The sequence below is a fragment of the Chenopodium album genome, chromosome 3 (genome assembly GCF_948465745.1).
Source record: "Chenopodium album chromosome 3, dcCheAlbu1.1, whole genome shotgun sequence".
Classification (NCBI taxonomy): Eukaryota; Viridiplantae; Streptophyta; class Magnoliopsida; order Caryophyllales; family Amaranthaceae; genus Chenopodium; species Chenopodium album.
The window spans coordinates 10,708,088-10,733,736 of NC_137836.1; the positions used below are offsets into that span (position 1 = coordinate 10,708,088).

The window sequence follows — 25,649 nt, forward strand, 5'->3', positions numbered from 1 at the left end:
TGGAAGATGAATGAATGAAAGCAGAGAGAAAATGGATGACAACAATTTAAGTTAATAGATATTTAACGGTTTAGACTTAATAAGGTTACGGTTACAACTTTGTAAAAGTTGAAGGCTACCATTGAGAATCCGAAAAAAAAATTGGCTACCATTGGGAATAAGCAAAAGTAGGAGGCTACCATTGAGAATTTCCCTTGTATTTTTTCACATTATTTAAGAAATAGGAGGAGAATGTTGATGAAATACATTAATAAAAGTGATAATCATAGACAAAAATTAGAGAGAAAACTAGAAAAGGTACAAATTATGTGCAAAAATCATGAGTAAATTAGGAAGTACAATGAATAAAGTTAAAAACGTGAGGTTATAATGGTTTTTACATACTATTTAAAAATAAAAACGGGAACAATATTTTGGATTTTCAAGATAAGAAAACATAAACTATATAATGAGATGGAGGGAGTAGGGAATGACTCTTGCTAAGGAGGATGCTCTTACTCAACTCTGCAAAAAATGGAGATTTTGTATTTAAAGAATGTAAAAATCATTGTTGTGTCAGCTTTTGTGATTAAAAAAGCTCCGCACAATTTGGAAGGCAATATCAACAGTTTTACTACTTGTTACCCAATTATTTGCACAATAGAAAATTTTCATTTTTATTACAGAGTAAGTTTTAGTTGAATAAAATTGATGAGAGAGAAAAGTGGTAGGATCTAAAGTATTTTTGTTAGAGTAAAGTAGTGGTTCCTAATCTTCCTATGTATATTAATTGTATGGAGTAATCTTTAATGAACAATTTAAAAAAGAAATTGGGGCAAATAAAAAGAGATAGAGAGAGTATGATTTTTGTCTGTATACATTATGCGTGCCATAAACTTAAGTTGCAAGTCAAAAAAAAAATGATAATAAAAAATAGAGAAAGTAGAAAAGTATGTGATTAGTATAGTCATTAAACTTGTGATGCTCAACGAGAATAATCCTTTCTTGTCAAAGTGGTTTTAAACTATTATTATCCTAATTTGTTTAATAATGAATCAATGCTGAACTATAAATTAATGCAGTTCTTAGAGCCTTTTAGTGTTTTGTGTCATTTATTTAATTAACTTACAGTTCATGTCTTTCTATTCACTTTTGCCAAATCCCAAATGAAAAAAACGTGAAATCTCTCTTTATTTGATTCTTTGTTGATGTAAAAGCTAAAGTCCCATCAGAATTTAGTTGCTTTACATTCTTTGATTCTTATTCGCTCACTAGATTAAACCCCGTGCAATGCACGGTTGTTAAATAATTCTAGTGACAATAAATTTTATCAAAAATAATGGATATAAATATAATTATTATAAATAGACTTAGTAGTAAAAAGTATGAAATATTGTGAAAGAAATTAATTAAACATGTAATAGTTATAATTGGCAATTTGATATTTAAGGACATTTATTTTAGATTTTATTATACAAACTAAAAGTCATAATTTAATTACAATAATTTTTTTTTAGTAAGTGGTTTTGGAGGGAAAACTTTTTATAATATTTTGCCAAGTGTTCTCTAAGTTTCGCCTTTAGTATAATGTAATTGATGATTGATTGATGATTCCAAAATAAATACTTCAATTAATCTCCTTATTCGGTAACGTTTACCTCCCTCAAAAGTCATAAGATACTATCTTTGTATGCATTCGGTGCCGGGGAATGTATTTCATCAATATCTTTGATAAAAATTTACACTCATGAAATATATAGGGTAACTTTTTTTTTTTTTTTTTTTTTTTGAAGGAACAAAATATAGGTAACTTAGGGTAACTTTTTTTTTTGAAGGAACAAAATATAGGGTAACTTTTAATTGTAAATCATTGTTTTTTACAGTGGCAGATCCGAGAATTGTATCTAGGGGGTTCGAACTTCATCAAAACACTTGATGTCCGAATGCACGAATATAAATCGAGTATTCAAGCATAAAATAGAGTGTTCAAATAAATACTAATACATAAAAACACAACAAAATAAGTCCAAAATTCCAATAAAAATGTAAAACAAAATAATCCGATAAAATAATACATAATTTTAGGATAATGTCAAAAACTCAAAATACAATACGTAAAAAAGATGCAAATTACAAAAGCATTTTTTGAGTTTTCATATCTTGAAAATGTTCCGATACACCATTGTCACTAACGTTCCAATTCATTAATCAAACAACTAAACAAGTAACAAAATTAATAATTTAAACATGTAACAATTAATAAATAGATTTAAAAATTAAAACTGATTTAAACATTTAATACTACAACAATTAACAAATTAACACTAAAAAGAAAAAAGATCAACAATCTAGTAATCTACAATTTAAACAAGTTAAAAAAAAAAACAAGAAATTGAACAAAAAATAAAAGGGAGAGAAGCAGACCTGCCCGAAAAGAAAGAGAAGATTGAAAAGAAAAAAAAAATACTCAAGGAAGTTTCCCTGAACCTCAAACCTGGGACCTTATGTCCAAAAAGTTACTAACCTATCCAACTAAGCTGTGTGTTTAACAATGTATATGTTTGTTTCAAATATTATTTATATAGTATTTCTATTTTTTTTTATAAACAATTTTCCCCCTTTTTTTTTCCCGGATCTAACGGGGTTCAGTTGAACCCCCTGAACCCCCGCTGGATCCACCCCTGCTTTTTTATTGAATATCTTCCCTAATAAAGGTCAATCAATACTTAAATATTTTCGATATATACACAAATTCTTATATGTGGCACCAGCCATTATAAGAGTATAGCCAATGGTTGACCATTTAAGTGAACATGAAGAGAAAGAAAAATAAATAAAGCTTAAAAAATGAAAATGTTGTACTTTTGGTGAGAAATTGTTCATGACCAAGTCATCCCCATGACCATTTGTTAAGGGTGGGCATTTAGTGGTATTTCACTCTTATCCAACAAAGAGAGGTGGTTTAGTTTTATTTTTATTTTTATTTTTTTTAATTTTAATTGATAGGGGCTCATATGGAAATGGAAGGAAAGGAGAATCAATGCCCACAAAATTGGAGGACAACCAATGTTAGTGTATGGGCATGGGAGTTGGGCATAAATGAAGTGCAAGAGAGAGAAAGTAATAAAAAATATAATACATACCATTAGCTTGGGTATCCATTGGCTATGCTTTAAAGATTATTTTGTTAGTGTTATAAGGGTTACTTGGTCAGTGTTATAAAGGTTACTTCGTCAATGTCGTTAGGGTTACTCGATTAGTATCAAAGGGGTGATTACCGATCAGTATTATAGAAGTTACTTTATTTTGTTACAAGTGGTCACACGGTGTGGCCAGCAGCACAAAATTAAAGACAGACTAAAATATATGAAGGGGCAGTAAAAAAAATTAAAGTTAAAATATTGGACACCAAACGATTTATTAATAACTTACTTACGTAATAAATAGAGTTTATACATATTATGCGTGATTAAAATTTTAATTAATATTTCGTAGAGATTTAGGGTCTGTTGTCATTGACTGAACTCAGCTGAACTGAACTTATTAGAGCTGAACTGAAATGAACTTAAATGAAATATTTTATAGGAAAATTTGTAAATTACCACCCAAAAAGAGGTCCTATTTTGAAACTACCACCCATTAAAACTTTTATTTTTAATTACCACTCCTTAAATTAAAAAAAGTTTTCAGATTACCACCTTTTTTGGATTTCCGGTGGAATTTCCGTTTGAGGGCCCCACATTACTAACTTCTCTCCTTTTTTATCTTCCATTCCCTCGACCTAACCTTCTGATTGTTACATTAAACTCAAAAAACAACTTCTCTCATCAATTCCTTCAATTAATTCATCCAAAAGCATCAATCTTTTCCCTCCTTCCTTCCTTTAATTCTATGTCAAATTCGCAGCTACCCCTAAAGGGTTGAATCAAAACCCTAACTTTTTTTTTCTTTTTTTTTTTTTCTGCAAATTAAATGCTTTATTCTCCTCCATTTCTGCAAGACATAATCCAAAAACAAAAAAGGAACTAGCTTAGGGCCTGTTCTCATTGACTGAACTCAGCTGAACTGAACTGAAATGAATATTTTATAAGAGAAGGAAATTAGGAGCTGAACTGAACTGAACTGAACTGAACTGAATTTCAACGTACGAGAACAGACCCTTACAACTTTATTCAACATTTAATCATTCAAATCTTTTATTGACAAAACACAACACATAATAAACAATTATTCAACATAATAAACAATTATTCAACAAAATTGGACAACATTAAGTCGAATCAGCGGAAATCTAACAGAAACGCCCAATTAATTTCAGACAAGTAGCCTAATTGCAAAAAAACCCAATTTAATTAACCCATGAACCCTAATTTCTAAATTGGCGAAAAAACCTAAATTATGAAGTTGTGGATTCATACCTTAGATGCGAATTGAGAGTATGAACTTCAGTGGATAAATTCTTCACATAATACCAGCTGAAAATTGAGGAAATTTGGTTGACATTGGGGCAAAAGTTGTGATTTGAAGTTGGAGAATTTATAAACAAAAAAAAATCGGGGAAGAGAGTCAAAAGAGTCAAATTAGCCGTTATTAGCCGTTGTGTGGGACCCTCAAACGGAAATTCCACCGGAAATCCAAAAAAAGGTGGTAATTTAAAAAAAAAATTAATTTAAGGTGTGGTAATTTAAAATAAAATTTTTAACGGGTGGTAATTTCAAAACAAGCTCCTTTTTGGGTGGTAATTTACAAATTTTCCTATTTTATAAGAGAAGGAAATTAGGAAATGAAATGAACTGAATTGAACTTATTAGAGCTGAATTGAACTGAAAATAATCGTATGAGAACAGACTCTTACACGATCAATGTTATAAATTAGGAAAATTTCACATTTGCTACCCCTTTAATTTTTTATTTTATATTACTACCACCCAAACACACTAACTGTTATAATCACTACCACTTGACTTACACTGTTAGTATTTCCGTTACCACCACCCAACCACCGTCCAGCCACCACTCCTTCCCACCCACCAGCTGCCAATCCGCCGCAACCACCACTCACCGTCCAGCCCAGCCACCAAGCCACTGCCATAGTTGCCTGAGCCCAATCCCCTGCTGCCCGCGACTCCGACCACCCTGATTGTCGGCGCCGGTGTCGCATTCCCAGCCCCTCGAAAACCCGATTAGCCCCTCTCTCCCCTCGAAACCCACCTCAATCTCAGTCCCTCTCCCCTCGAAAAAAAGAAAAAAAAAAGAAAAACCTAAACTACCCAGCCACCATCCCCGCGCCACCACCCCCTTCCCCCCCAACTCACCGCACCCCTCCCCGAAACCACCACCCGCGTCGCACCACCAGCCCCAACCCACCTGAACCCCCCCTCCCTTTCCCGCAACCGCGTCGCCCCCAAAAACCCAAAACCCTCGTCCCAAAAAAAGGCCAAGAATCTGGCCTTAAAAGGCCGAAATCGGCCAGTTAAGGCCACTGAGCCCCAAAACCGGCCGATTTCGCCCATTTGTGGCCAGATTCGTGGCCGTGGTGGGATCTAGGGTTTTAGTTTTGGTGGTTTTGGGGGCGACGCGGTTGCGGGAAAGGGAGGGGGAGGGTTCAGGTGGGTTGGGGCTGGTGGTGCGACGCGGGTGGTGGTTTCGGGGAGGGGTGCGGTGAGTTGGGGGAGCGGGGGTGGTGGCTGGGTAGTTTAGGTTTTTCTTTTTTTTTTTTAATTTTTTTTTAATTTATTTTTTTAATTTTTTTGGCCAATAATAACACGACACGTGTCGTTATGGACCCACTTAACGGAAAATCTAACGGATTCCGTTAAGTGGTAGTGATTATGAAAGTTAGTGTGTTTCGGTGGTAGTAAAATAAAATAAAATTTTAAAGGGGTAGCAAATGTGATATAGGGTCCTTTTGCTGGGAGCAAATGTGAAATTTTCCTATAAATTATAATGCATATTTTTACTCTTTTACAAATGGCCACATACAAGACGGTTTAATAAGTATATCAATTTAAAAAAACGGAGGGAGTAATTGTTCAACTTTTTTGTTTTTAAAAATGTGACAAAATTCGCCAACGAGAACACCCGGCAAATCCCTAATTTATCCCTATCTCCCTAATAACTCCTGCATTTCCCATAACTACTTCTCAGCGTACTCACACACTCACCCCACCACCACCATCACCACCACTTCCTCCTTTCGCCGGCGATTCCTTCGCGTCGACGCCGTCTCTGCCCTCCTAGGCGGCGTTCTTCTAACGTCCGCCGTATTCGCCAGCGTCTCCGCCTCCCTCCGGTGTCTCCATCTTCCTCTCTCTCCTAAGAAATCAAAATTAATCCACCAGATCTGAACACATCGTCTTCGAATTTTCCGACGAACATTTGATTCTGCTTTCTTTTGAATTTCGGTTAGATCCGATACCTAATTTTACTTGTTTGATAGTATTATTTTTTCAAAATCAATTTGGGGAATATGATAAAATGATGGTTGACCTAGGTTACTGAATGTAGACAGGTATAAAAATTGATAGTTGTAATCTTTTGTAGATCATACAGTATTACGAGAATGGCTGACAAATCGAAGCCGACGATGTCGACGATATACCTTTATGTACCTAATATAATTGGTGAGTTTTGCTAATATTAATTGAATTGAATTTTATCTAGTTTTTGGTGAAATGAATTACATTGTTAATTTAATTCTATGTATGTAAATGCAGGGTACATTAGAGTTATAATGAATTGTGTTGCATTTGCAATATGCTTTTCTCACAAGGGCCTTTTTTCAATTCTGTATTTTATAAGGTAATTGTGGACTACTGCTTACATAATTTCATCTATATTTCTCTTATTGATGGTGATTGTCTCGTCGATTTTTTGAGTAGTTGCTGAAGTTTGAATCTTTGGTTGTAGCTTTGTGTGTGATGGTATAGATGGATGGTTTGCTCGTAAACTTAATCAAGGTATGACTTTTATACATTTTGTGCGTTTTGAGAGAATGTCTTGTTTATTTATGATAACTTTAATGTTAGATAAAAGCAAAAGGGTTGCTTGCGGATAAGATTATGAGTTGTGGCGGTTTTCGATGATTTCTTATTGATAATAGGATTTTCTAGCATTAGGTATGTTATGTTGAGTTGGACCACATTAATTTGCTCTGACTTTATGCTCATTGTCTCTCCAGTATCAACATTTGGTGCCGTTTTGGATATGGTGACAGACAGGTCTGTCCCTTATTTCCGTCCCTCCATTGCTATTTATCCCTTCCGTTCCGCTTTGCTATTGTAGTAATGCCCTGTTAACTTTTTATAGAAATGTTGTGAGCTGAATAGCTGATTACCCCTTTCAAGTCCTATCTCAAAATGTGTATACTACAATTTATCTATTAAATTGTATGCTGCTGAGAAGTGAAGCATTTATTGCAGTATTGATCGATGGAATTTTATATTTTCCTGCTACCTGTACTTACATCTAGTAATGTGAATATTTCAGGATTAGTACTGCTTGTTTGCTAGTAATACTGTCTCAAATATACCGGTAAGTTCTAAATTTCAATGTAATTTATGTTCGCTTGTGCTTGTTACATAACTATGCATCTAATTTTTGTAGTTTTTTGCAGGCCTAGCCTGGTTTTCTTATCACTGCTTGCCTTGGATATAGCGAGTCATTGGTTCCAAATGTACAGGTATTCTGAATTTCTGATCCATCTGCCCAACATCATTTCTTGAATGTTCTTCTTCTTCTATATTCGGTGATTTCATCTATTTCCTTACTGCAGTACTTTCTTGACCGGCAAGACTAGCCATAAGGATGTAAAAGACAGTTCTAGCTGGCTGTTCCGATTGTATTATGGAAACAGAATGTTTATGGCATATTGTTGTGTTTCATGTGAGGTAATGAGTCTTTGTTTTGTATGCCAGATGCAGCAGTTGATACAATTTCAATGTTTATGTCACTAATGTCATAAATCCACAGGTTCTGTACATAATCCTCTTTCTCCTTGCAAAGAACCAAACTGAAGATGTGGTTGATGTGAGCAATCTTTTATCCTACTACTATTTTTTTTCCTTTTCAAGACAAAAGGGAAATTTATTAGAAATTTTGGAAACTTCAGCTATCATTTTAATTAATTAATTATTATTATCATTATTATCATTATTTTTTTTTTATATATATCTGCTTAAGTTTTCTCTTGTGCATTCTTACCGCAGGTATTACTTTCATCCAGAAAACATAGCTTGGCTCTCTTTCTTCTGGAAGTTCTAGTTCTTTTTGGATGGGCGGTCAAGCAAACAATCAATATTATTCAGGTAATTCTTGATTTTATCCTCATATTGTGCCTTTTATTTTCTTCACTATTGTGTTTAAGACTTCTGAGCTATGTTCTTTATTTAATTGGTGTACTTTCACAATTAATTTGATTATCCAAATGTACGATATTTTTTCTTGACAGGTGCAAAACATTTAGTAGTTATAAGGAATTCATATTTCAAGTGTTAAAATTTTTTGGTGGGCTCCCTTTATAAACTCTCTTGGAATTAATGAAGTACTCCCTCCGTCCTTAAATTAACATTTCATTTTTCTTGGCACACTGTTTTAAGAGAGGAGTATTGGCACATTAAAGTTGAATTTATAAAGGTAATAAAAATTATTGATGTTTTAAAAGCAGAGATAATATAGAGGGTTATATGGGTTTTGTTGATTAGAAGGAATATATAAAAGAAGTTAGTGGATTCCCCACCCAAATGAAAAATGCGGCTTTTAATTTGTGACTTGAATTTTGGGAGTAATAGGGTTTATATTTAGGATGGAGGGAGTGAGACAGTAGTTTAAATTATTTACTTAGATAAGGATATCCTGCTATTCCTGCATGATGGATTTAGGGTTCTCAGTTGTCTTTGGTATCAGCTAGGAATTGGATGAATTCTCAGTGCTCCACCATCAAATGAAAGAGCTTTGTGATTTAGTTGGTAATTAAATCGTGACCAACTTAGATTTTGATCAGTCTCCATCCCCTATTTCGTATGTCATGATTTACTCCCCCCCCCCCCCCCCCCCCCAACAACAACAACAACAACAAAAAAAACAAAAACAAAAAAACCCTATTTTGCTGGTTTAATAGTGTCCCCAATATTTGTATGCTGGAGGACGGATTTCATCATCTGGGAACCAACATAAGGGGGACTGTGATCAGTATCAATTTTCCTTTTCTTTCTGTTCATGGGCCATTCTTTTTAACTAAATCCTTCAAGATCTTGACTAGCTGGGAGGGCCTTTTCTTTTTTGTACGGATGAAATGGAGCTAGCTTTTTGACCTGGGATCTCTGTTTCCTTTCAATACCTTTGATGGTGTGGGCGTTTGGCTGATCAAAAGATGAACTTTACCAGAGAGGGGGAAGCTTGATGATGCGGAATGCTTCCTGCTCCAGTCATTTTCCCTTCTTTCTTTTGACTAATAGGATACATGATTGAGCACTTCCTTACCTTGATTGTGTAAGAGTATTAGATTCCTCCCTGTGCATCATCTTCCATAACCACTACTCCTTTGGTTCTTTATCTGCTTCTTGATTCTCATGGATCTATGGAATTTCTGCTTCCCTTAAACAAGAGGTGTGGGGGACTTCCCTTCATGATGATGGTAAAAGTGCTTTCCCCCTCTTTTATAACTTTCGAAGCTGAAAGAGGACATGCACTAGGATAAGTGAGGAAACTTACGATCAATGAGCACCAACTTTTAGGAACCTGAATTATCAATATATGTATAAGTTGTAACTTTGTTGCCCTTTGCAGGACTTGAGAAATTCTACATGTACATTTTTTTTTTTCTTCTCCTGAAGCCTTCTGTTACAGTCCTAAAACTAGGAGTCTTCTGTTGTCTCCATTGTGAGACAGCTAGAATTAGGTTACGATCTGCTCACCTCCTCTTCAAATTCTCAGGGGCTTTCCCTTATTAACTTAGAATGGTTTGTCTGACCCATCTAAATCCTTGCTGACTTTCAGTCTGCAATATATCCTATCTAATGTTGCTTGAGACAGTTTTAATATGATTATTCATTCCTCTGGATCACTCTAACTCTATATGATTCCCCCTACATCACTATCATCAATTCATCATCGTTGTCACTTAGGTAAAAAGCCATGAGAAGCAAGATAAGTTAATAATTCATGATATAAAACCTTTATACAACCCAGCAATGAAATTCTCAATTTATTGATACCCTCTAACAGTAATAACAGCATATGGACAAACAACTCTTTATACACGAGGAAAACACAAAATTATGAACTTGAAAGTGTACAGAAGAATCTGGTGCAGCCTAGAAATTGTAGTGGTTTACTCACCTGCTTTCATGAACGTAGTTTAACTTCCGCTGGCTACTGGTGAGATTGGAACAGCTGGATCTTGGAAGGATTCCCTTGCAAGGGCTTTTTTTTTTTTTTTTTTTTTTTTTTTGCTACTGCTAATCATCCATTCGAGTAGGAATGTTATGCCTTATTTTCTTTGTATAGTAGATAAGCTTCTTCAATATTTGAACTAACTTGCCGTTTTTTCTTTCTGCACAACTGCTGGTCTGATGTTAAAAGCTTCTTTACATCCCTGTATTTAACTCTTATTTCATTCCATGATTACCAGCTTAAAACCGCCGCAGATGCATGTGTTCTGCATGACATTAACAGAAAGCAGAAGGCATAATTTGGTCACCTTTCGATTTCTTATGCTCCACTCTCTTGAATTCTCATTTGAGCGTGATGACGCTAGTGGCATTCCTCACCACATTGAAAGAACTACTGGTGATTTGCTGCTATTCAGGAATGCACAGATGAATTTGTGTCTCAGCTAATTGAATTCTCCCCAGCATGGCCAGCAGGTCTTTCGGATTAACCCTGAGGAGTTCTTGTGGATAATGATCTGATCAGTTTTTAGTTTTGAGGCTAATGTTATGCTCATTTTACTTTGATCAGTTGATGCTTTTCTTGTACTTTGATTGATGGGGTGCACATAAAAACATTTAATATTAGTAGAATAGTAGATGATAAATTTGATTAATGTATGGTGGTTGTGTTTTGTGACTACTTGTCTCATTTGCTCGCTATGCTTTTAGCCTGCATTATATTTTCTTACTTTGTATTAATTGAAAGCAAATCGTTACTGAAGTAAAAATCTTGATGGCTTATCCATCTGGGTCATGTTACTCAAGACTGATTTTCAGAGGAAAGAATTATGCTAAATTATAAACTGTACGGTCTGTACCTGACTAATCCGCGAAATAGGATATTTCGGGTGTTGCTAAGTAATTGCCTGCAGATCTGATCTGAAACCCTTAGTACCAATGGGAGCTCACTGATACACCAATAATCAGTTGAAGGTGGCCATATTCTAAAATCATTACTGCTAATACTACTTTCTAGAGAAACATTAATATCTTTGGATGCCTTGTACACGATCTGTGGTGAAGTTTGTGTAACCATTCTTCTTACAAAGAATAGGGACATCTCTAAAGGGCTATTAACTGTGTACATTGTGCATGATACAAACAACTAAATGTATTTTTGTACATGTGCATCTCGCCTTAATTTTACAACCGGTTTTAAGGTGAACATCTTTGTTCTAAAGACACCAATATTGCACTCTATACATCTTCTATGGTGACATAATGGGTAGCTTAAGAGAGTTACATAAAAAGTATGTATCAATGTATGTATGATGAAAATTGTTCTTCTATGGTGACACAATGGGTAGCTTAAGAGAGTTACATAAAAAGTATGTATGTATGATGAAAATGGTTAAAAAATTAATTGAAACATAACCATTAGGAAAAGCACCCAAAATGACAAAAAATAAAATCAAAAACTACTTCCTGAGTTATCTTGTTAATTACTCGCTCCTTATTTTATTACTTGTTTTCACTTTCTTTTACGGTCATTTTTCTTACTAGTTTCCATTCCAATTTTGGAATCTATTTACATTATTTATTATTTTTCTTCCCACTAGTGGTAACGTCATATCATATTTTGATATTTTTCATATTTTCTCTCCGCCCCATTTATACCAATGGTTGTTCATTGGTTAAAGACCGGATCGATGAAGCTGGGATGGAACCTGAATTGGACCATTTTGGACACTTTTTTTTAAAAAAATTTATAATAAATACTAAATTTTAATAATTTTTGGGAAAAAAAAAAGATAAAGGAAAAACAATATTTTAATGTCTTTTTTGTATGTTGAGTACAAAAATGTTTTTTTTTTTTTTTTTTTTTTTGATGGGGAGTACAAAAATGTTCTTAAAATTAAAGTTTTCTATAGAATTTTAACACCCTTACTTATACCTAATTTTTTATTATATTTCATTTTTTGTAAGATTTTATTTATTTAACCAACCCACCACCCATCTTAAGCTAATCTTTCCACTATCTCCTAACATAGTTTAGTTCTCGTCACTTTGGCCCACAACCCAAGTCCTCATGTCCTAGAAATGAAGGTAGTGAAGAGTGTTCTCTTCTCTGCAATGTTCCATAAGTTCCATCCATGGCCATGGCCTCCATCATGACATCACCTTCTTTAGACTCATATACATCACATTCTTTAACCCATATGAATTTAACGACTCAACAAGTCAAATAATTCTCAGTAATAGCAACATCTATCTTCCTTTTCTAAGCCTTAGTCCGCCATGAGTTTTCACTATGAATTAAGATGGTTGCTTTTACTTATTAATCTACTTGTTTCTTCGGCCTGAATTCTATCTTTAGTGATAGCTCTCAAACCTTTTCCAAAACCATACCACTTCTTATGGTTGTGCTCTTCTTCCTCTCTACATCTTTCGTAGTTTTCTTCTCCGCCGTTGATCTTACCCACGGCCTCGGCATCCTCTTACTCATTTGTCATCCTCTTTCCTCAAATCCCAAAATCTAGCCCAAATTGCTGCAAAAACAACCTAAATTGCTCAAATCAGGTACGTTTTTCTTCGATTTTGTTCTAATTTTATGAATTTTGCAGGAGTTAAAGCCGAGTTTTTATATTTTTGATTTGATTTTCAATAATTTCGGCGATTTTAGGGTTCAAACTTCGGCGATTTGAGGGTTCAAACTTAGCGTTGGAATTTCAGCGATTTTAGTGTTCAAATTTCAGCGATTTCATTGTTAGAATTTCGCAATACGAGGTTATTTCACCGCTGCTCTTGATTATTAGATAATTTTAGCCCATTTTTTCGATTTTTGCATATTAATTAGTTCGATTTATGTTCGAATTATTTTGTTCGATTTTTGTTGTTGTTGTTTTTTTTTTTTTTTTTTTTTTTTTTTTTTTTTTTTTTTTTTTCTGTCAATTTCGAATAGATTTTCAAGAATTTCTCAATTTTTGGTTTTTTTTTTCTTCAAATTTAAACAATTGATTATAGATCTGTCAATTTTTGTTCGATTTTTGCTTCAGTTTTTTATGATTTATTGTATATCAGTGCAAAATGTATTAGACTTCTGTGATTTGTAAATAAACTTAGCATGTTCCAAATTATTTATCAGCATATTCGAAACTCTTTCTCAACATGTTCTAAATTAGTTATTTACAAGTGAAAGATCCATCATTGATTTACAGTTTTGGCACTAATACTAAGTTTCAGTCCTTTGTACTGTTCTTGAGCCATTCAAGATATGAGGCATTTCCACCAGTAATAAGCATATCTTATCCTACTCAAATAATAAATGAAAAAATAAGGTCCTTCAGAGCCTACAATTAAGAATTCGATGAATAATCACAGGTAAGTGAGGAAACAACCATAGTCAGGTGCTCGAAAACTCACATGTCAGGTTTCACGCATAAGTACAAAACAAAACTCAAAATACACTTGTATAATGTTCTAAAGTTTTTTTTTAAAAAAAAAAAAATTATGTTCTAAACTCATTCTATACAACGATTGAGATTTATCTAATGATTGAGATTTAATCATGTCCGAAATTGTTTTTGAGTTTTGTTATAATTATGATATCATGTTCTAAACTATTTTTCAGCATATTCTAAACTATTCCTATGTTTAAAATATATTACTAATGTTGGAATGTTACTAATGTTTAGTATTTCTATTATATTGTAAAGTATTTCTATTATGTTCTAAGGTTTTCTATTATGTTCTAAAGTATTTCTATTACGATCTAAAATTTTCTATTATATTTTAAAGATTATCATATATGTTTGAAATTATTTATATTGCATGTCAATGTTTTAAAGTACTTTTGATTATATTTTAAAGATTATCATATATGTTCTAAATCATTTATATTTAATTTTAAAGGAAAGTTGTTGAAAATAAAGCGAAAGTAATTAACAAAGCTGAATTTCAGAAACATGTGCAAAGTCTAAAACGAAAAAAAAGTAGCAAGCTTCCATCAAGGATCCAACCACCTAGAAAAATGACAAAAAAAAGGAAGAAGAAGATGATGACGATGATGAGAATGATGATCAAGATAATATTAATGATGAGATGGATGGACCAAAGTTGGAGGAGAAAGATGATAAAAGAGAGGACCTAAAAGATGATAATAAAAAGAATCTAAATTATTTGTTGATGTTCTAAATTATATGCTAATGTCATAAATTGCATGTTTATATTCTACATTCATGCTTATGTTCTAAAGTAAATGATTTATTTGATATGTAACTTTATTTTTGTAAGTTACATGCTTACATTTCCAAGTTTATGTTTTAAATTATATACATATGTTCTAGATGTTATTTTTATAACAATAACCTATCTGCTTATGTTCTAAGTTACATGTTCTAAACAATAAACTTATGTTAAAAAGTTTGTGTTCTAATTCAATTTTTTTTTTCTCCTAATTTGTATTCTTATAATCTGATATGATTGCGCATGTTATAAAACTATGTGCTCATGTTAATACCATGTGCTCATTATAAACTATGTGCTTACAATGCTTAAGTGTTTTGAAAAAAAAATATGAAAAGTAATAAAAAAAAAATGATTGAAAAAGAAAAGGATGATGAAGATGTCAAAGTAATCAAAGAGGGAAAAAAAAAAAAAAAAAAAAAAAAAGAGATCAGTTTATCAAAGAGTTACTGCTAAGGAATTGATGAAACAAGTGTTGATAGATCTTTTTGATAAGAATAAACAAGCAATTAAGAAAATTGGATTTAGAGTTTTTTGGAATTGGATGTACCACATTATGTTGATTCTTGGTAACCAGTGGCATTAACTTTTATTTTTTGTTTTTATGATTTAAAGATCAACTATTATGTTCTATGTTCTAAAGTTTAATTATTATGTTAATTTTTATTTTTATTTCTATTCTAATCTATATGTATTTTGTATTCTAAACCTTTAATTTAAATCTAGGTTGACTGAACAACTTCTTACTAATTTTGATCCCAAAAGATGTTGCTTGATGCTAACGGAGAGAGAAGAAGAAATAATTTTTTGATGAAATTGATGTTCACATGACATATGGATTGCCAATGGGAGATATTGCAATTCTTGATACAAAAGAAAATAGGAATGTGAAATGTGCAAACTTTATGCAAAAATGGAGAAAAAACTTTAACCTTGAAGTGGTATGAATATTTTTATGTGTGCTTGTATTCTAAATTTGTTATTTGGCTTATGTTCTAAATTATATTTTTGCAAATTTACGTTGAAAAAACTTTGACCTTGAACTGGTATGAAAATTACTTTAAAACACACATTATGTTGTATATATCTATGTGTGCTTGTACATTACATGTTATTCTGATTATGTTCTAATGTATATATTTATACTCTAAATTAATGTTTTTAGTTACATGTGTATGTTGTTAAAGTAATTCTTATTATGTTCTTATTTACATATCAATGTTCTAAAGTATTTCTAATAATGTTCTAAATTATACATCTATGTTTTAAAGTATTTTTGACTGATTTCTAAATTACATGTCAATGATCTAAAGTATTTCTAATAACTTATTTTTATAATTTTGTAAAGTATTTATGATTATGTTCTAAATTATTTAAGTTTATGTTCTATGGTATTTTTAATTATGTTCTAAATTACTTGCCCATGTTCTAAATTGCTTGTCCATGTTCTAAATTACTTACAGGGTGCTCCAACAAATGGATAATTGATTAGTAGGATCCAAAAGGTGAAAGAGGTAGATGAAACACAAGATCAAGTTTCGGATGAATTCATTTGGAATTTCTTGGTTTGTGTGGTTAATAGTTGCATCCGTTCAGCTAATAGCAACCGACTATACATTTAGTTTTTGTATAGTTGCAAGGATACAAAGAATATAATTAAGTTGGATTGGTGCAAATTTGTTAAGGAGCACTTGATGGAAACTTTTAAAAAATGGCTAGATTGAAAATCTTTCTTCACGGGTCCTTTAATCTTTCTTATGTTAATTTTTAATTTTTTAACATTCTTTATATATGTTATTTATATTATGATAAAAACGCACTAAAATGGTATACTTAATTAACCTAATTTTAAGTTATTCTGATTATGTTCTAATGTACATATCTATGTTCTAAATTACTTGTTTATGTTCTAAAGTAATACTGATTATGTTCTAAGTTACATGTCTGTGTTCTAAAGTAAATCTAATGATGTTCTAAATTATATATCTATGTTCTAATTTACATATCAATGTTCTAAAGTATTTCTAATGATCTTGTAGTTATCCTATTTTGATCGGGTACAAAAGAAGGGGTTAGAGATACCAAGTGGAGTTCCACTAATATCATTGTGGAACCAAGAAAGATTTCATACAAGATTCAAGTTTGAGAAATACCTTGGATTTGAAAAGGGAAAAGTATTAGAAAGAATGAAATTGAATGTGGTATGATTTTTTTTTTTTTTTTTATTATATGCTTATGTTCTAAAGTTTATACTATATGTTCTAAACTTTATGATATATGTTCTAAAGTTTATTGTATATGTGTTTTAAAGTTTATTATGCATGTTTATTTTATGTTCTAAAGGAAAAGAAAAGTGAAGGTCCATCAATGGTAATTATCGTTTTATATTTATCCATACATTATGTTTATGCATGTATTCTAAAATTTTTAATTTATATTTAAAAGGAATTAGACATTGGGACATGTCCAATTTAGAAATAAATTAAACATGTTTAATTTCTAAATTGGACATGTCCCAATGTATTTGGCGACTTTTCATCATTGAATTTCTTCAATTCTATGTTCATTAACATATCCAATTCTTCTATGAATGTCGGCTCATCGAAGAAATGTTGATCTTGACTAGATATAGAAGAACTTTTTTTCGGTTGTCTTTCTTCTTCTTGATTTACCAATGGCTACATATAAGAATACATAATTTAGAATCCAATAAGGCATTTATACATGTTGAACTATTATAAATATAAAAATTACACTTTAGAACATAGGCTGAAAATAGTTTAGAACATGATTATAATACCTTTGTGGTATACTTGCACCAAATGTTCTCTATAAGATGGTACATTTTCCCAATTGTTTCTTCCTCAACAAAAAGATCTTTTGTTTGGTCCAACATGCTATACATCTCTTTCACATTCGATGCAAGACTTTTTCCCAAATCTCCAAATTTGCTTAAAAAACCATAATAATTTAGAATATAAAATAATGAATATTTAAAACATTATAGAAATAAGTAAATAAATTAATAAAAAAAATATTAAAACATTACCATTATGTAATTTGGAGACGTGATAGAATTACAAGCCATGGATTGGTTTTCCATAACTTTCTCCTTTCCTTTGTCTTTCCCTTGATTTTTTAACAATGCAATGAACTGTTTTTCATTACTTTCTTCTCCCCTTGTTTTTCTCTAATTGTCAAGGGTTGCTCTTTTTTCTTGCCTTTGTCTTTCCCTTGTCTTTTTTCAAATTCCTTTTAAATGTAAATTAAAAATTTTAGAATACATGCATAAACATAATGTATGGATAAATATAAAACGATAATTACCATTGATGGACCTTCACTTTTCTTTTCCTTTAGAACATAAAATAAACATGCATAATAAACTTTAAAACACATATACAATAAACTTTAGAACATATATCATAAAGTTTAGAACATATAGTATAAACTTTAGAACATAAGCATATAAAAAAAAAAAAAAAAAAAATCATACCACATTCAATTTCATTCTTTCTAGTACTTTTCCCTTTTCAAATCCAAGGTATTTCTCAAACTTGAATCTTGTATGAAATCTTTCTTGGTTCCACAATGATATTAGTGGAACTCCACTTGGTATCTCTAACCCCTTCTTTTGTACCCGATCAAAATAGGATAACTACAAGATCATTAGAAATACTTTAGAACATTGATATGTAAATTAGAACATAGATATATAATTTAGAACATCATTAGATTTACTTTAGAACACAGACATGTAACTTAGAACATAATCAATATTACTTTAGAACATAAACAAGTAATTTAGAACATAGATATGTACATTAGAACATAATCAGAATAACTTAAAATTAGGTTAATTAAGTATACCATTTTAGTGCGTTTTTATCATAATATAAATAACATATATAAAGAATGTTAAAAAATTAAAAATTAACATAAGAAAGATTAAAGGACCCGTGAAGAAAGATTTTCCATCTAGCCATTTTTTAAAAGTTTCCATCAAGTGCTCCTTAACAAATTTGCACCAATCCAACTTAACTATATTCTTTGTATCCTTGCAACTATACAAAAACTAAATGTATAGTTGGTTGCTATTAGCTGAACGGATGCAACTATTAACCACACAAACCAAGAAATTCCAAATGAATTCATCCGAAACTTGATCTTGTGCTTCATCTACCCCTTTCACCTTTTGGATTCTACTTATCAATTGTTCATTTGTTGGAGCACTCTGTAAGTAATTTAGAACATGGACAAGTAATTTAGAACATAATAAAAAATACCTTAGAACATAAACTTAAATACTTTAGAACATAATCATAAATACTTTAGAACATTATAAAAATAAATTATTAGAAATACTTTAGATCATTGACATGTAATTTAGAAATCAGTCAAAAATACTTTAAAACATAGATGTATAATTTAGAACATTATTAGAAATACTTTAGAACATTGATATGTAAATTAAAACATAATAAGAATTACTTTTAGAACATACACGTGTAACTAAAAACATATTCAAAATTACTTTAAAACATAGACAAGTAATTTAGAGCATAAATATACACATTAGAACATAATCAGAATAACATGTAATGTACAAGCACACATAGATATATACAACATAATGTGTGTTTTAAAGTAATTTTCATACTAGTTCAAAGTCAAAGTTTTTTCAATGTAAATTTGCAAAAATATAATTTAGAACATAAGCCAAATAACAAGTTTAGAATACAAGCACACATAAAAATATTCATACCACTTCAAGGTCAAAGTTTTTTCTCCATTTTTGCATAAAGTTAGCACATTCCACATTCCTATTTTCTTTTGTATCAAGAATTGCAATATCTCCCATTGGCAATCCATATGTCATGTGAACATCAATTTCATCAAAAAATATTTCTTCTTTTCTCCCCAGGTAGCATCAAGCAACATCTTTTGAGATCAAAATTAGTAAGAAGTTGTTCTGTCAACCTAGATTTAAATTAAAGGTTTAGAATACAAATTACATATAGATTAGAATAGAAATAAAAAATAAAAATTAACATAATAATTAAACTTTAGAACATTAATAAGAACTTTATAAGAATTAGAACATAATAGTTGATCTTTAAATCATAAAAACAAAAAATAAAAGTTAATGCTAGTGCTTACCAAGAATCAACATAATGTGGTGCATCCAATTCCAAAGAAGCTCCAAATCCAATTTTCTTAATTGCTTGTTTATGCTTATCAGAAAGGTCTGCCAACACTTATTTCATCAATTCCTTAGCAGTAACTTTTTGATAAGCTGATCTCTTATTTTTTTTTCCTCTTTGATTACTTTGACATCTTCATCATCCTTTCTTTTTCAATCTTTTTTTTCTTACTTTTCATATTTTTTTTTCAGAACACTTATGCATTGTAAACACATAGTTTACAATGAGCACATAGTATTAACATGAGCACATAGTTTTATAACATGCGCAATCATATCATATTATAAGAATACAAATTAGGAGAAAAAAGATTTGAATTAGAACACAAACTTTTTAACATAAGTTTATTGTTTAGAACATGTAACTTAGAACATAAGCAGATAGGTTATTGTTATAAAAATAACGTTTAGAACATATGTTTATAATTTAAAACATAAACTTGGAAATGTAAGCATGTAACTTACAAAAATAAAGTTACATATCAAATAAATCATTTACTTTAGAACATAAGCATGAATGTAGAATATAAACATGCAATTTATGACATTAGCATATAATTTAGAACATCAACAAATAACTTAGATTTTTTTATTATCATCTTTCACGTCCTCTCTTTTATCATCTTTCTCCTCCAACTTTGGTCCATCCATCTCATTATTAATATTATCTTGATCATCATTCTCATCATCGTCATCATCTTCTTCTTCCTTTTTTTTTTTAATTTTTTTTTTCATTTTTCTAGGTGGTTGGATCCTTGATGGAAGCTTGCTACTTTTTTTTCGTTTTAGACTTTGCACATGTTTCTGAAATCCAGCTTTGTTAATTACTTCCGCTTCATTTTCAACAACTTTCCTTTAAAATCAAATATAAATGATTTAGAACATATATGATAATCTTTAAAATATAATCAAAAGTACTTTAAAACATTGACAAGTAATATAAATAATTTCAAACATATATGATAATCTTTAGAATATAATAGAAAACTTTAGATCGTAATAAAATACTTTAGAACATAATAGAAAACCTTAGAACATAATAGAAATACTTTACATTACAATAGAAATACTTTTAAACATAAGGGAAAACTTTAGAACATAAGGGAAAAATAATACATAAACTTTAATTACCTTTTTTTTCCATAAGTAATTTTTTCATCTAGTATATAGTAATTTCTTCTTCTGATTTTTCTTCATTTTGGCCCTGCATTTTGCTGCAATTTTAAGAAATAAAAGACATTAGTAACATTTCAACATTAATAATTTATTTTAAACATAGGAATAGTTTAGAATATGCTGAAAAATAGTTTAGAACATGCTATCATAATTATAACAAAACTCAGAAACAATTTCGAACATGATTAACAAAAAAAAAGAGTTTAGAACATGATTAAATCTCAATCATTAGATAAATCTCAATCGCTTTATAGAATGAGTTTAGAACATATTTTTTTTTTTTTAAAAAAAAGAGTTTAGAACATTACAAGTGTATTTCTACAACTAATCCTTCAGGGCAGCAGCATGCTAAGTATGTGAGTTTTGTTTTGTACTTATGTGTGAAACCTGACATGTGAGTTTTCGAGCACCTGACTATGGTTGTTTCCTCACTTACCTGTGATTATTCATCGAATTCTTAATTGTAGGCTCTAAAGGACCTTATTTTTTCATTTATTATTTGAGCAGGGTAAGATATGCTTATTACCGGTGGAAATGCCCCCTATCTTGAATGGCTCAAAAACAATACAAAGGATTGAAACTCAGTATTAGTGCCAAAACTGTATCTCAATGATGGATCTTTCACTTGCAAATAACTAATTTAGAACATGCTGAAAAAGAGTTTCGAACATGCTGAGAAAGAGTTTCGAACATGCTGAAAAATAATTTGGAACATGCTAAGGTTATTTACAAATCACAGAAGTCTAATACATTTTGCACTAATATACAATAAATCATCAAAAACTGAAGCAAAAATCGAACAAAAATTGACAGATTTATAATCAATTGTTTAAATTTGCAGAAAAAAAATTCAAAAATTGTGAAATTCTTGAAAATCTGTTTGAAATTGACAGGAAAAAAAACAACAAAAATCGAACAAAAAAACTAATTAATATGCAATATTCAAACAAGAATCGAAAAAAATAGGCTAAAATTATCTAATAATCAAGAGCAGCGGTGAAATAACCTCATATTGCGAAATTCGAACACTAAAATCGTTGAAATTTGAACATTAAAATCGCTGAAAGACCAGCACTAAGTTTGAACCCTACAATCGCCGTAGTTTGAACCCTAAAATCGCCGAAAATTATTGAAAATAAATCAGAAATATAAAAAATCGGCTTTAACTCGTGAAAAATTCATGAAAATCATGCGAAATTCATAAAATTAGAACAAAATCGAAGAAAAACGTACTTGATTTGAGCAATTTAGGTTGTTTTTGTAGCAATTGGGCTAGATTTTGGGATTTGAGGAGAGAGAAAGTAAAGAGGATTGAAAGTTTGAGGAGAGAGAAAATTTTGGACGGTTGGGGAGGGTTTAGGGGGAGGTTTTTTGTTTTAATCCTGACTGCTCAACCTAATCTAATCCTACGGATGAGATTGGTTCTTATATAACTTGAGTTCTTATATAAGAAGGGGTTCTTACCGGATCCCTTCCATATATATAGAGGAGGAATCCGGTAAGAACCTCTCCTTATATAAGAACGCTTTCTTATGTAGGAACACCTTATGTTCTAAACTTTTTCCTTAGGTTCTAAATTTTATTTTTCTTATGTTTTAAAGTTTTTCCGATATTCAAAATTTTTCTAATGATGTTCCAAATTATTTCCTATGTTCTATTTTTTTTTTTTTTGGAAAATGATATACATAGCCATTAGGGCTACATATAAGTAGTGAATTTGCACTTGGAAATCATAAAAAGTTGAGAAATCACAGAAATATAATCACTAATTACACTGATTTACGCGTGTTTTTGTCATGAATTCCTAATTTTATACAATTTTCAAGGCTCATATATATTGTAAAAAGACTGAGATTGGTTCATATATATATGAGATTATGTGAGAACCAAGTTGAATAATAGGAACTAGGAACCAATCTCAGTCTTTAAACACGCTACATCCGACAGCTCACATCTCACCCGCATTCATTAATGGCATACAAAGTACTACTATTTTTTCCCTTCATATAATATGGAGTAGAAATAAATAACTTTAATTTCACCTCTTAGGCCCCGTTCACTTCACCTTATTTTTGCTGAACTGAAATTATTTTTACTGAAACAAAATTATATTTGCTGAACTTAAATTATTTTTACTGAACTTAAATTAATTTTACTGAAATGAAATTATTTTTTTACTGATTTTATATTATAATTCTTCTTTAAAATAACTGAATTTTACTGAGCTGAATTTATTTTTACTGAACTGAAATAATTTTTACTTTATATTATTTTTTTAAGGTGAAGTGAACAGGGTCTTACTCTATAATAAGTTATAGATCAGGAATTTGTGTCGTAAGTCTAAATATGTTTAGCCCCTACAAGAAAATTACTCAAGATCTGCCAGGCCAAAGTAACCCTAGTAATATTGACCGAGTATCCTCTTTAACACTGAACGAGTAACAACTATTACACTAACGAAGTAACCCCTATAATGACTGGCCACACAGTGTGGCCATCTACTTATTAGAATTTTGTTTATATTTTCATATAAATAAAAAACCCAAAAAAAAATTATGACCCGAATAATGACGAAGTAACCCCTTTAGCACTCACCAAGTAACCCCTATTACACTAATGAAATAACCCTTATAATGACTGTACGGCCAGCTACATATAAGAATTTTACTTATATTTTCATTTTTTTTTAAAAAAAAAATCCAAAAAAATAAAATTATGACCTGAAAATTAAAGGACTTAATAGATTTGAAAACCAAGGATTTTACATTCTGACCAGAACTTAGGTGAGTTAAATGATTTGAAAGTTAACTCTAGGACCTTAAAATAAGGTGAAAAAAAGTGATGAGAGGTCTTTGAAGGTGGTGAAAAGTACCAAAAAAGAGTTCCTTAACTCCTTTTAAAATACTTTATACTTGACTCTACTTCATTATATTTTACTTTTGCAAATTTGTATTATTCACATTCTTATGTTTGACAACATCGGTTAGTTTGGGTAATGTTTATTAATTACTCCGTCATTAATAATTGACCCACATGCTAATATTCTAGTGTAATTTAGACATATATAATATATATCACTTTAGTAAAAAAGTATAAAAAATTGATATTATGAAATTTTATATAATATATATCACTCCGTAGTAAAAAAGTATAAAAAATTGATATTATGAAATTTTATATTAACTAGGGGAGCCTACGCGTGCGTTGCGCACGATACATCTAGCCGTTGTGAGAGAATTATGTATTCAAACCTCAAAGTTTACCGTCGTTTAGTTGTTATTGCATTATACCTGTATTCTTTTTATATATTTTATAATCTCTATTGATCGACCTAATACAAGTATAATGCAACTCGCCAATGTATTACTATATTTTATACTCCCTCCGTGTTTTTTTTAAGTGTTACAGTTTGATCGACACATAATTTTAGACAATTTAATTGACTTAAATAAAATAATATGTAAGTGGTCGGGGTAGTTGAAGTATTAAAAAATTGTAAAAGAAAGATAGTGAGGTTAATAGTTTATTGAAAAATAATGAATATGAGAGGAAATATATAATAAAAAAAAAGTAGTAGTGGATTTGGGTAGAGATCATGAGAGGAAAGAGATATAATATTATAATGTAGCTCTTTGCCAAAAAAAAAGAAAGTGTAACACTTGTTAAAACACGGCCAAATTTGGTAAGTGTAACATTTATTAAAACACAGAGGCAGTAATCTCTATTTGATTCATGTCCTTGATGGATTTATGTTGTATTTTGTTTAAGCCTCTCGTAAACAACATCTAAAATAGGCTCCTTCTCATCCACCAATTTGAAAATTTCAACCTGCAAAGATAGCTTCTCTCACTAGAAAGTGAGTCTCCTTTTGGAGTTCTTGGTTTTCTCAAACCCTAACCCTAGTTCTTGGTTTTCTCCTTCTCTAATCCTAGGTTCTTTCATCTTTCACTTTCAAAAGGTGATTGCCTTTTGATTTTCCTAGATTCCAAGGCATGCAATATCCTTTCTCCATTCTTTTCTCCAAGATCTATCTCACGAAAAACCTTTCCTCTTCTATCAGCTTTTGTTTTGGCCAATAGAATTTGTAGGAGTGCTTTTATTTGCCTTAAGCCCATCAATCTAAAATTTTCATTACTACAGCAAGCAACCGTTGGAGCATTTATGACGGGACACTTGTTCCCTATGTATTTGGGTTTTGCATAATCTGCTAATCCCCTTCTGCAATTTAAGCTCGCATTTACTCCATTTTCTTACACATCCCCTTCTTCCTTTCTTTGTCTCTTTGTTGTAATACCTGAGAAGTATTTAATTAAATTGAATTGTTTTATTTAAAGTATTTTAATTATTTATTTTAAAGGGAAATTATCAATAGTACATTCGTAGTTTTGACTTTTATCAATGATACACTCGTGTTTTTAATAATTATCAGAGATGCACCTGTGGTTTCGACTTTGTCTCACTCATACACCTCTTCCGTTAAAAAAGTGTTAATTTTTTTTTTAAGGGAAAAGCTTTTATAATAATTTAAGATTAATAAAAAATTATTATAAAAACTTAAAAAAAAAAAAAACCCAGCCACCCTCTCCCCACCCTACTGCCACCCGTCCCCCACCCCTGCTCCCTGTCGCCACCAGTCCCTCCTCCCCCACCCATCCGGCGGCCAGCGCCCAGAGCCG

The 25,649-nt window shown here is 31.0% G+C and overlaps 1 protein-coding gene and 1 long non-coding RNA gene across 8 annotated transcripts; both read left to right on the top strand.

Annotated features, from left to right (window-relative positions):
- Positions 1-6,035: 6,035 nt before the first annotated feature.
- On the top strand, positions 6,036-11,046 carry LOC145623827 (putative CDP-diacylglycerol--inositol 3-phosphatidyltransferase 2). 2 transcript variants are annotated; one of them, XM_081676703.1, is made up of 11 exons: positions 6,036-6,383; positions 6,491-6,602; positions 6,696-6,780; positions 6,889-6,938; positions 7,160-7,199; positions 7,468-7,512; positions 7,595-7,660; positions 7,754-7,868; positions 7,951-8,007; positions 8,187-8,285; positions 10,610-11,046. In XM_081676703.1, exons 2-11 carry the CDS (start codon positions 6,542-6,544, stop codon positions 10,667-10,669), a joined length of 678 nt encoding a protein of 225 aa, XP_081532829.1. In that variant the 5' UTR covers positions 6,036-6,383; positions 6,491-6,541; the 3' UTR covers positions 10,670-11,046. The 2 variants fall into 2 exon arrangements, with proteins under 2 accessions (XP_081532829.1, XP_081532828.1); XM_081676702.1 differs by having other exon boundaries at positions 6,041-6,383; positions 6,523-6,602.
- A 1,349-nt stretch (positions 11,047-12,395) lies between these two features.
- On the top strand, positions 12,396-17,003 carry LOC145623828 (uncharacterized). 6 transcript variants are annotated; one of them, XR_014110267.1, is made up of 5 exons: positions 12,396-12,929; positions 13,033-13,136; positions 15,321-15,535; positions 16,058-16,159; positions 16,634-17,003. It is a non-coding gene; the product is annotated as an uncharacterized LOC145623828 (long non-coding RNA). The 6 variants fall into 6 exon arrangements; XR_014110268.1 differs by having other exon boundaries at positions 12,398-12,929; positions 16,058-16,108; XR_014110265.1 differs by lacking the exon at positions 16,634-17,003 and having other exon boundaries at positions 12,399-12,929; positions 16,058-16,594.
- Positions 17,004-25,649: the final 8,646 nt, after the last annotated feature.

What these genes read in the sequence shown, in the direction of transcription:
- LOC145623827 (XM_081676703.1), top strand. Translation starts at nt 6,542, where the DNA reads ATGGCTGACAAATCGAAGCCGACGATGTCGACGATATACCTTTATGTA. An exon ending in CATTGGTTCCAAATGTACAG is followed by an intron (nt 7,661 to 7,753) that starts GTATTCTGAATT and finishes TCCTTACTGCAG; the next exon opens with TACTTTCTTGACCGGCAAGA. An exon ending in ATTGTTGTGTTTCATGTGAG is followed by an intron (nt 7,869 to 7,950) that starts GTAATGAGTCTT and finishes ATAAATCCACAG; the next exon opens with GTTCTGTACATAATCCTCTT.